The 12,644-nt window shown below is 32.4% G+C and overlaps 1 protein-coding gene across 2 annotated transcripts; it reads left to right on the top strand.

Annotated features, from left to right (window-relative positions):
• The first annotated feature begins 952 nt into the window (after nucleotides 1-952).
• LOC121208292 (peptidyl-prolyl cis-trans isomerase CYP40) lies at nucleotides 953-4,376 on the top strand. 2 transcript variants are annotated; one of them, XM_041078844.1, is made up of 9 exons: nucleotides 953-1,449; nucleotides 1,883-2,386; nucleotides 2,499-2,586; nucleotides 2,702-2,754; nucleotides 3,016-3,120; nucleotides 3,290-3,365; nucleotides 3,699-3,736; nucleotides 3,852-3,974; nucleotides 4,060-4,376. In XM_041078844.1, exons 1-8 carry the CDS (start codon nucleotides 1,279-1,281, stop codon nucleotides 3,903-3,905), a joined length of 1,089 nt encoding a protein of 362 aa, XP_040934778.1. In that variant the 5' UTR covers nucleotides 953-1,278; the 3' UTR covers nucleotides 3,906-3,974; nucleotides 4,060-4,376. The 2 variants fall into 2 exon arrangements, with proteins under 2 accessions (XP_040934778.1, XP_040934779.1); XM_041078845.1 differs by lacking the exons at nucleotides 3,016-3,120; nucleotides 3,290-3,365; nucleotides 3,699-3,736; nucleotides 3,852-3,974; nucleotides 4,060-4,376 and having other exon boundaries at nucleotides 2,478-2,586.
• The last annotated feature ends 8,268 nt before the right edge of the window (nucleotides 4,377-12,644 follow it).

The raw sequence follows: 12,644 nt of genomic DNA, 5'->3' as shown, positions 1-12,644 counted from the left end.
CACCAGCAGCAAAACCATGAGCAGAACTAGGCAGCATGGCGCCATCCACATTCAACTTTATCCATCCTACAACCGGCTTCTTCCAAGGATTAGCTCTGCCATCTCTTGACTACAAATTATTCGAAACAAGAAGCCTGCAAAAACAATATGAGGCCCACCTACACGCCGATTCGATGACCTGTCCTGAATTAAAGGAGTCTTCGCCAAAAACCACTAAATTCCTTGTTCTCCAAAGGAACCAACAAAGATAGCCAAAAACATAACTCCAAGCTAATACTCGAAAGCGAAGCTCCTCACTTGTTATCCAAATTTAATATAATCCATTCCCAAAGCAGCAAACTGAAGAAAGCTTCCTTATAGAAACAAATTGAAGAAAGCTTCCTATGAATTTTATCATAAGTCTTTTTCAAGTCAACCTTAATTATCATCCACCCTTTCTTAGATTTTTGCAAGTACGCATTGTGTGAAGAGCTTCTTGTGCAACTAGAATGTTGTCTATGATACTCCTCCCCACTATGAAGCTAACTTGACTTGGAGCAGTAATAAGCGGAATAAGGACCAACAAAGTCTTATTAAGGTTGTGTTCAACAGGATGTCCACAAAACACCAATCGAACCATCTCGGTGACAGATAATTTTTATTGGAAAAATAGGACATTCAACCCATCAATTTTTGGTGCCTTCGACGGAACCGTGTCATTTGTAACTTTCTCCATCGTTACCGGCGTCGAAAGCGTATCAGGTTGATGTGATATTTTCAAATTAAAAAAAGAAGTTGGATAGCGATGTAACAAAAAGAAAATGTTTAATTGACCAGAATTTAACCAAATTATTAAAATTAGTGGTAATCCTTTTTTGTCTTCTTTTACTGCCCATTCTTATCGCGAGTCCATAGGCATGCATAGTCTTTGCGAATTTCAATCGTTTCTTTGCTATTCAACTGTCAATAAATTACAATGTACTGAGAATCTTGACAATAATAATATCTGGAAAATCAGCGGACAGGCGGGGCTCTGTTAAGGTAAGACAGACACTATTGTACGGTACGAAAAGCCAACTTTGTGACGGCCCCAACAACTGTATCCTCTCCCTTAACCTACACTAAAAGGACTAAGCTTGAAAACCAATGTTACTGTCCCACCCTAAATAACCCTCAAACCCTCTAACCATAACATCAACTAACCCACAACAGCCCTTTTCTTTCTTTCATTCCTTTTTTTTCTGAGTTCAAAAGGAGAATCGGGTTTCGGCTTGTTTTGGGTTTTCTTTTTGGGCGAAAATGGTGAACCCCAGATGTTATTTGGACATAAGTATAGGAGGAGAAGTAGAAGGGAGGTTGATAGTGGAGTTATACAAGGATGTTGTCCCTAAAACTGCTGAAAATTTCAGGGCTTTGTGTACTGGTGAGAAAGGCATTGGACCTAATACTTCTGTTCCCCTGCATTACAAGGTTCTTTTCTTTCCCTTTCTTATATGCACACACACACACACACACACAAATAGACGTGTAAATGCATGGAAGTATGCCTTGATTGGTATTTACTCTTTTTATTCTTCTTCTTCTTCTTCATGGAATGTTAAAGCGTTAACGATCTTTAGTTTGAGTGAAGTAAAACCCTTTTTGCTTTTTGTGTTTATACAATGAAATTTAAAGTGTCTGCAGTGTTTGATCTTAATGAATGGTTATTTGGTAGAGCTTACATGTTTTTGTGTTTGCATATTGTGTATTATGTGATGTAATACTGCATATTCAAAAACAATATATGTGTAGCTGCAATGGGAATGTTAAGATGAATGTTTATACTGGGAAGGCTGTAAATTATACTGCTATTCTTTCTTTGTTTCCTAATTATTCCTAATTATAGTGCAATATTAATATACAGGGTGTCCGATTTCATCGAATTATCAGGGGTTTTATGATACAAGGTGGGGATATATCAGCTGGTGATGGAACTGGGGGAGAATCCATTTATGGCTTGAAATTTGAAGATGAAAACTTTGACTTAAAGCATGAACGAAAAGGAATGTTATCAATGTCTAATATGGGGCCTAACACCAATGGATCTCAATTCTTTATTACCACTAATAGAACCTCTCATCTCGATGGAAAACATGTGGTTTTTGGGAAGGTTATAAAAGGAATGGGTGTTGTTCGTTCCATCGAACACGTTGCTGGTGAGGATGGTACTAATTACGCCACTCAAGAGGTTGTAATTGCAGATTGTGGAGAAATTCCTGAGGGAGTGGATGATGGAATATCCAACTTTTTCAAGGATGGTGATATTTATCCTGATTGGCCAGCTGATGTCGACAACAAACCGGATGAAATATCTTGGTGGATGAAGGCAGTAGACTCTATCAAAGCTTTTGGGAATGAGCAATTCAAGGTATTCAATATGATTATATGGTTATCTGTGGTATAGATCTCTTTTTTTAACCTTTTTCCTAGACTAAACATGGTACAATATTCATTATAAGGAATGGTTTTGCCTCTCATAGAAACAAGATTATAAGATTGCTCTTAGAAAATATTGCAAGGCTTTGCGCTACTTGGATGTTTGCTGGGAGCTGAAGGGCATTGATGCAGGTGCATATTTTAGTTTCTTTATTTGACGATCGTGATTTATATTGTGATTGCCATGAATCCTTGGGTTGTTTTTTTTTAAAGAAAAATTCTTCATTTCCTATTTGTCTTTGCACAGGGAAGAGCTCGACTTTGCGGAAGACCAGGTCACAGATATTTACAAATTGTTCCGTAAGATCTCTGAAATCCTTGAAAATGTTAGCTCATAGATAATTCATAGGTCTTGGCGTCTAAAATGAAAACTTTAGATCATTTCAATATTCTTTGTCGTGTTTCAGATTCTCATTTGTTGAATCTGCTCTGTAATGTTGGACTGAAAGTATGTGGCAGTGTGGAGTTCCTCAAATATTGGATGACAATCATACATATAGTTTCCACTTTATTGATGTTTGTTTTCTTTAATAAAAGCGCAGTCTGTGTTGTTTGCCTCAGGCCTGCAAGTTGAAACTCGGAGACTTAAAAGGAGCATTGTTGGATGCGGACTTTGCAATTCGTGATGGTGAAGATAATGTGAAAGCTTTTTTTCGACAAGGCCAGGTCTCAGTGCTTACTATCTGAATGACATTCAAAGCCTTGTTCATTCATTCTTTGGCATTGCGTGCTATTGCAGTTACACACAATTGTCCAAACTATTGAATGGTTAAACTCCACTTTTCCTAAGATGCTTTGTCTCTCAAAATGCTTTTCAATTTTTCATCAATGTCAGGCACATATGGCACTTAATGACATAGATGCCGCAGTTGAGAGCTTTAAAAAGGCATTGGACTTGGAGCCAAATGATGGTCAGTGCAATATTGTTTCTTGCAAAATAGCAGTCTTCATTTAACACATTTGTCCAGCATAATTCACTTTTAAGCCCCTCGACTCCTAGCTCCCTTTTTACTGTTTTGAGGCTTGGAAGGAGGTAATATTTTGTTAATGTAATTGGTATCATTGCCATGGTAAAATTGCTTACGGACCATTACTCCAGTATGGATCTACAGCCTAGAGTATCTCATCCCTCAATAAATTGTTGCTATTACCCTTGGTATTAGTTTGTCAAAACCTTACAATTATATACTTCTAGTAGAACTCCGCGATGATTTTCAACTCATACCGTGTTTTCGACCCTTCAGGTGGAATAAAAAAAGAGCTTGCAGCTGCAAAGAAGAAGGTAAATTATCATCACTGTTTCCTTTGAGAAACTTGTCAAATATTTGATACTTTCATCCCTGCACGTACCTTTGATTTCATCTCATGAGGTGATTGAATTTGTAAACCTACTGCAGATTGCTGATCGAAGAGACCGAGAGAAACAAGCATACTCTAGAATGTTTCAGTAGATTCTTAGCCAAAACCATGTAAATCCTTACTAGTTCTGCTGATTACTGTTTGGTTGGGAGGAAAATCAGGTATGAATTCTTTTTCCAACTTTTCCCATGGACTGGAGCATGCTTTTATATCCTAATGTCTTACTGGTTTTATTCCAATGGGCAGGCTTCAGCATCAGCAAAAAGTTGCAGGATATCTGTTTAGGACATACTCAAACTTGGATGAATGTTAATTGGGAATGTTACTTTCTTTCATTCCTAATCAAGCGGATTGGCATTTTATTCCTAGTAGAAACTGGATTGTTCTTTACATGTTTTGAGCTGGTTTGAACTTTCTTCTTACAGACACAGGACAACCTTATATTTGATTGACGTAGACCATACTGAACCACACAATCGAGCAAAGCTTGAAACCGATTTTACATTTATTTGACGCATAAAGTTAATAGTAAGAAAAGGCCTCTAAAGGTCCCAATTTGTGAAGCAAGCCTAAGCGTTCCTTAGCCGGAACTCTCAGTGATATTAAAGTCAACCATTCCCAACAGCATCAAGCAATGGAGAATTTCCATTGTAAATGAGGCAGTTGATGGAGCCCTATTTGGAGGGCGATATCTGTATTATATTTCTCTTCAAACATGGCTCCTAGTGACAGCACTAGCATCCTCCTGCAATACACATCTCTTTTGAAACGCTGTTTATGGCTATCAGTGGCTGCAAGTCCAGATTTTACGGTTGAAGAATTTGTCTCATGTGTCATTGTAATCACAAGGAATAAAAAAAATTTCGGACTCAACTTCCCAGTCAAACCGGTAGGCAGTCTTTCGGTGTAGTTAATCAGATTTACAGTTCTAATCTAATTACATTTTCTGTTACTAATTATTTTTATATTTTATCTATGATCTATACCTATTCTATGTAATATTAGATTCATGGCATACGAAAAAATATATATTTTAAAATTTTAAATAATAATTAATTGATTTTTTAATTAGACATGGTAAAGTTACAGTTTTAGGTTAAAATCTTATAATTAATTTTTATTGATTTAGTATATAAAAAAGTAAAAATATAAGAGGATTTTTTAGTAATTTCACAATTGAATATAAATAGATAGAAAGATTGATGAAGAACATAATAATGATGAAAAGCACAAATCTAGAGAAAATTTTGAACTGACTAATATAGTCTTTCCTCTTCATTATGTTCTTGAATTTATCAGTTTAAATATTTGCTATTACTTATAAGGTTTATTATATTTATAAATAAGAATTTTAATTTTATTAAAAAAATTGGCTTAAAAATTTATTTGATAATAAAAGTCGTCATATTTAAAAATAAATTTTAATTTTATTAAAAGAATTTAAATAATAAAAAAACTAAATTTTATATTGAATTATTTTATATTTAAATTAGTATGTTTCCGTTAATAAAAAAAAGGTAAAAATAAAAAAGCTTCAATGAAAATAAGTAAGAAAAGCTTCAAAAGCCATTTATTCATCAATGAAGAAAACAATAGTACAGCACAAAAATTTAAAGGAGGTGAAAATCTAAAGATGCTAATACTAAGAAGCAGTTTGCAAAATCAACTCCAGTAGAGCTTATCGTCATAAAAAATTACACAAGACAAGAAGAAAACTATTGTTCTCAGGTGTTGATTTGTTTTCATGTTGCTATTAGTCAAAATATGGTTTTTAAAATGGATAAACTATAAAAATAGTCATTTTTGTTTGTCTCGTATTACTTTTTAGTCATTATGTTTAAAATGTTACATTTTAGTCACTTATGTTATTGTTTTGTTACGAAGTGACCATCCTACTATTAAACTCTGTTATCTCCCTAACTGCAATTCTACGTGACAGTCCAAATGGGTTTTAAATGCCAACTGGATGTCCTATGTGGCAGTCCAAATTAAATTTATTTAATTAAAAACCTATTTTCATCCCAGCAACTGAACATCCAAGTTGGCATTTAAAACCTATTTGGACTGCTGTTAGGGAGGTAATGAAGTTTAACAGTAGAGTGATCACTTAGTAACAAAACGATAACGTGACTAAAATCTAACATTTCAAACAAAAGTGACTAAAATGTAATCTGAGGCAAACAAAAGTGACTACTTTTGTAGTTTACCCTTTTAAAATTTATATACATATTTAATATTTTTAGGTGTTTTTATCGAATTTTTTTAGATAATTTTCTATTATTAAAAGTATTTTTATTTGTTTAAAATGAGGACTGAAGTGATAGAATGTGTAAAGTTGAGAGTCAATTTTGTTGAATTTTTCAAAATTAGGACTAAATTGATAGAATTTATAAATATTAGCAGACTAAATTTATTATTATGTCAATAAAGAGGTCATGTTAACATTTCTTTTATGATTTTATGGAGGAGTGACTAAAATATCAAATGACAATACTTGATAATGTTATTAACTAAAATAGAATCTTTACACCTGGTTGGCGAAAATAGAAACAGACTAATAGTTAAGTGACTACTAGTATAATTTACTCATTAATATTATAAATATGTTAAAATAATAATATTTCCTAAAATTTGTCATAATCTACAATTACAAAATGGGTGAAAACAAAATTATGTGTTAATATCTCTAGTAAGATTGAAAAGTAATTTAGAAATTGAATTGAGAAATTGAATTGATTGTTGTTATTTCTTGAATCTGTACAATTACAAGTATTTATAAGTGTTGTATGAGTAATTGTTGCTAACAATTCAGCAACTGCATAACAACTTGAGTATAATAGACTAATAGACTAACAGATGACTAACAGAAGGCCTTAGACTCCTAACATTCTCCCAACTTCTCTACAGGTAAAATTTGAAGAAAATTGCGAAAACACACAAAGGATGAAACAGATAGGGGTTTGGTGAGGACGTCATGTAACATCCCTAACCCGTATCCGCTGCCAGAACAGGGTTTCGGAGCATTACTACCATTTACAGATCACTAAAAAAAATTTAAATACTTACCGATTCAATGCATCATATAAATAAATATATTACCATTCAATCAACAGTTTGGCACTTGTATAAGCATCAAACAGCAACATTGTTAGTATACTTGCACATATCTCATATAAATTCAACATTGATATATCTATTTTCTCGACATATCGCACTTGAGTTTAATAATAGTCTCAACTTACATAATTTCCTTGTATCAGCATATCAAAGATAATCATATATGTACATGTCATGAAACATATCATGCTCTTACCGTTTCTTCATAAGCATATATCATTCATTTCATTATATCAATATTTCATGCTCCATCATTTCCATATATTTTATGTATATTTATTCCGGTAATAGCTTATATCTTAACATAAATTATATTCCATATACTTATACTTATTTCTATCTATCTTCATAATTATTTCATACAACTATTTTGTACATATATTTCCATATGACCAGTTCTAGTAAACATTTCACACAACCATTTCATATAACCATTCGTCATCTGATACATATTACCTGAATATCAATTGTTCAATAGATGTCATCGCATCTCCCATCCACGGTCTTATTTATCTTTGACATGATGCCATAGTGTCTTTCAACTATGGTCTTACTCATTTTATGTCATGTTGCCATGGTATCTTTCAACCATGGTCTTATTCATTTCATGTCACGCTGCCATGGTATCTTTCAACCATGGTCTTATTCATTTCATATCACGTTGCCATGGTATCTTTCAACCATGGTCTTACACATTTCATACCAGGTTTCCATGGTATCTTTCAACCATGGTCTTACACATTTCATATCAGAGAGCACACTCCCGCGAACCTCATCCTTACAGTGGGATTACCAGTCTAGGCTAAATCCCCTGTAATATAAACTCATAGAGTATTGTCGGGATTACCAATCCAGGCTAAATCCCCTGCAACGACAATTACTCTAATGAGCTTGGATTTGAATTACCAGTCTAGGCTAAATTCAGACCCTAATTCGGATTACCCGTCCGAGCTAAATCCATTTACACGTATTCTTCGGGAGGGCTATATCAGGATAGGATCACCCATCCAGGCTAGATCCTTTTTACCGTCAATTCCTTTTCAGAGATCCATTGAATTTTCCTTTCATTCAACTGAGATTTCTTTCCCTTTTTATCAAATATGTTAATGTTTCGTCAATTTTCATACAATGAACATTCAAATCATATTCATATCAAAAACATACATTTCAAGCATTTAAGAATATAATTCAAGTTATACGAACTTACCTCCTTGCTTGTTTGTGTTTATAATTTCATTAATCCGATATCTTTTCTTTTCCACGATTAAGTCTCATATTTGAGTCGTCCGGATCTTTATAAATAAATTTGATCATCATTTTCATTCATTTCATATTCTAATGCATTTAATTAATGCTCTAGGCAAAATTACTATTTTTCCCCTAAACTTTTAATTAATGACGGTTTCATCCTTAAGGTCATGAAAATAAAATTCTTGCAATTTAATCCTGATTTCCAGCTATTATTCTCATACATATTGATAACAGTCCATGAATTCTATAAAATATCAGAATTTTTCATAATTTCAACACTTTTCAATTTAATCCCTAAAACATGTTTTCCCCCGATCTTGAACTAAATTAATAATTTCATTCACTTTTGTAATTTAAATAATAAAATAATCCATTTCATGCAATTTGGTCATTTCTGTTATTTTTACAAAATTGCCCATAAAGTTTTACTTTTATTCAATTTAGTCCCTGAGCCTAAAATATACAAATTAGCCATGCTAGATGAATATTCATACATATTTTTCCTCCTCCTCCTCTCCATTCCACATCCTTAATATAGATAACACACTTGTAAGTAACATTATCCATAATTTTTATTATTTACTTTTATGAATATTCAAGCTGTCTATCTGCGTCATAGTCACTAAATTATTTATTTCTGGAGCTATAGAACTCCAAATTAATATCCGCTAATTTTCCCTAAAACTAGACTCATATATATTCTTACCATAAAATTTTAAGAATTTTTAGTTTATCCAATAAGTACATTTTATTCTTTAAAGTTACCCCTGTCCTGCTGTCTGATAGTTCTGGCCCTTCTTCACTAAAAATTAATTATCTCCTCGTAAAAAATTTGAATGATGTTTCTGTTTGTTTCTATTGGAAATAGACTCATTAAGGATTCTAAAAATATAAATTTAAGCCCCTAAATATTTTTATCCAATTTGTTATGATTTTACAAAGTCAGAACAGGGGAACCCGAAATCATTCTGACCTTGTCTCACAAAATTCATCATATCTCATGATTTACAATTCTATTACTTACATAATTTATTCTATAAGAAACTAGACTTAATAAGATTTAATTTCATATTTTATTCATCCTATAATTAGATTTATACAATTTTTGATGATTTTTCAAATTTAGACTACTACTGCTGTCCAAAACTGTTTTAGTACAAGATATTAATTACCATGTTATTTACCATGTTAGAACATAGGACCTTATGTAAGAAAACTCTACTATAACATTATTTCCATACTTTGTCAATAATAACAAACTTAAAAACATATTGAAATCTTGATATACTTACCTTGTTCTATTGATACTAATCTTTAACTTGATTTTCTCTCTCCTCCAGCTTCTATTTCTTGAATCCAACTTGATATTCTAACTCCCCGTGGTCTCCTTAACATTTTTCTCTTTTAGTAGCTATGGAAATTCTTTTGATTTCTAGGTGAAAATGGTGAATTTTTGGTGGAAGGACCAAATTGTAAAGAAAAGAAAATTTCTTTCTTTTCCTTCTCTTCTAACGTTGGTTGCATGCATGGAAAAATGATATATATCTAATTAATTAATAATAAAATAATAATGAAATGATAATAAAATAATTAATAATATCTCATTAAAATAATATATATCTAATTAAATAATCATAAAATATCATCAACATCATCATTATTTTCTAGATTTCTCTCTCTTCCAATTGACCATTTTGCCCTTTATTATCTTTTAAAATTTCATCCTTGAGTCATCATTTAATTTGGTAAAATTACAATTTAGTCCCTCATAGTTCTTCACCTATTCAATTTGGTCCTAATTCATCCATTTTCCTTAGTTTCTAGATCATTCCACTCTTAAAATATTTACACTATTGGTCCTTCAAATTTTTTATATTTACACTTTAACCCCTCAAATTTTGAGTATTTACTCTTGTGCAATAAAACTTTTCTCACTTTTATAATTTAGTCATTTCTTGAATTAATATATCATAATATACTTCTCAATATTGACAGAACTCAAAATTTCCCTTTTTGTCACTTTATTTCCTTATTTTTCTATATCAAGGATAATATCTTATTATAAAAATTTTCAGGGTATTACACGTCAGCCACCTAATCACAAGCTAGAACCTCACCAACAACAAGTGATCTATTAGCAACTTTTTTGTGAACAAAGAAGAGGTTGAGCTCAACATGTTTGAATTTAGAGTGAAGAACATGATTGGCTGCGACAGCAACGGCATTAGAATTGTCACACCAAACAGTAAGTAGATCAGTAGAACATAGGTGTAGGTTTTGTAGCAATGAGAGTAACCAAGTAACATCACTGGTAACGGCATCCAAACTTCGGTACTCAGCCTCTGTAGTAGATCGAGACACTACTTGTTGCTTTTTGGATGACCATGAGACTGGTGTATGTCCAAAGTACACACAATACCCTGTCGTTGACCGACGATCGTCAACATCAAATCCCCAGTTGGCATCGACATAACCCACTAAGGACAGACTATTAGATGGACGAAAAACTAGCCCAAAATCAATAGTGCCATGTAAATACTGTAAAATTCATTTTAACGCAACCAGATGCACAGTAGTTGGAGCATACATGAATTGGCAAACTCGATTTATGGCATAGGCAATATTAGGTCGAGTTAATACTATATATTGTAAAGCACCAGCAAGACTCCTATATTCAGTAGGATCACTTAAACAATCTTCTTCATCCTTTGATAAAACAGATGAACTGATCATTGGTGTGTGAACACTTTTTGCATTAACCAAGCCACTTCTGTCAAGGAGTTCTCGAATATATTTGCGCTGATATAAATGGATACATCCAGTGGAGGATCGTGTAACTTCAAAACCGAGAAAGTAATGGAGGTCATCCATGTCTTTAAGATAAAATTCACTATGTAATTGTTGAACAAAGATATCAATGCTATATGATAGACTTCCAGTAACAACAATATCGTCCACATATACCAAGACATACAAAGTGGAGGCAGGTGTAACACGAACTAATAAAGAACCATCAGATTTAGATAAGACAAACCCAGCAGAAAAAAGGAAGAATTTCAGTTTATCGAACCAGGCACGAGGAGCTAGATGTAGTCCATATAAAGCTTTAGTCAGACGACACACCAAGTGCTTACTATAGGGACCATATTGAACATATCCTGGAGGTTGCTGCATAAACACCTCGCTAGTGAGATCTCCATTTAAAAGGGCATTAGTAACATCAACTTGATGAAGTTGCCAGCCCTTAGAGACAGCAACAGATAATATGGTTCGAATCGTAGTAGGTTTGACAACAGGACTGAACATCTCCTTAAAATCACAGCTAGAAATCTGGGTGTCGAAACCATTTTTCATTTGAAAGAAAAAAACAGAAATCGACGTTTTAAAACCAAAATGTGGAGTCGTCACCAATCTCTTTGTTTAAGTGTAATTGGGTCACCTACTAAAACGTTTTGTTTTACTTAAAACAATTTTGGTTCACGTAAAATTAAAAAAATGGGTTCGAGAGTCAGTTACGCATGAGGAAGGGTTGGCACCCTCATTACGCCCAAAAATTAGTACCATATTGATTCAATGCTATCCTTATATAAAAGATTTTAAAAAGGATCTTTCAAAGTATGGTTTTTTTTAAATGTTTGGGTAGTTCAAATCAGTCGTCAAAATTCTCTCGTTTCGAATATATGCAGCATCATATCTAGCACGATTGGACACGATCCTTTATACCTTCAAAAATACGATTGATTTTTAACTTTTAAAAACTCATGCATTAAAATTATAAAAGGATATCCAAATATTTAGTCCAATGAAAAAATCATACCCAGCACGGTAGGGCACGATTTCCCGAATTCCCAAATATTGGATATTGCCTAATTTTAAAATTTTTGCATAATAAGGAAAATTAGCTCAAAACACATTTATTCGTTTTAAAATATGGTGGAATATTTAATGTATTGTAACAAAACATTTGTATAAAAAAAGGGATTAATAAACCTGAGATAATATGCACACATAAAGTACAATAAACCATAATTAATAAGTCCAACAATTAAGTACAACTATTCTAAGTAAAATGTAACCAAATTCTTAATCATGAATGGACAACAATTGATATAACAAATAAAACAATGAATAAATAATATACAACAACAATAAATATGGCACAATATAAAACAATCTCCAAAACATGTACAAAATAAGATGGAAATTAGAAGTCAATGTGGTATAAGACAATTTCAAAATAGTAATAAATTAGTGAATGCATAATATATAATAGATGAATTGATGAGTTGATGAATTTGAAATAATTTGTATAAAAACTAGAGATATTTACAATCATTAAAATGAATATTGTAGAATGAAGACATTTGAATTAAATAACATGCAAAATGTAAAAAAAAACATTTGTTTAAAATAACAATTCACCCAATAAAAGAGAATTTAAATAATATATAAAATATGAATGG

This window comes from Gossypium hirsutum, chromosome A10, assembly GCF_007990345.1.
Source record: "Gossypium hirsutum isolate 1008001.06 chromosome A10, Gossypium_hirsutum_v2.1, whole genome shotgun sequence".
Taxonomy (NCBI): domain Eukaryota; kingdom Viridiplantae; phylum Streptophyta; class Magnoliopsida; order Malvales; family Malvaceae; genus Gossypium; species Gossypium hirsutum.
This window is presented reverse-complemented; position numbering and strand designations above follow the sequence as displayed.

What these genes read in the sequence shown, in the direction of transcription:
- LOC121208292 (XM_041078844.1), top strand. Translation starts at nt 1,279, where the DNA reads ATGGTGAACCCCAGATGTTATTTGGACATAAGTATAGGAGGAGAAGTA. An exon ending in CTGTTCCCCTGCATTACAAG is followed by an intron (nt 1,450 to 1,882) that starts GTTCTTTTCTTT and finishes ATTAATATACAG; the next exon opens with GGTGTCCGATTTCATCGAAT. An exon ending in AGATATTTACAAATTGTTCC is followed by an intron (nt 2,755 to 3,015) that starts GTAAGATCTCTG and finishes TGTTTGCCTCAG; the next exon opens with GCCTGCAAGTTGAAACTCGG.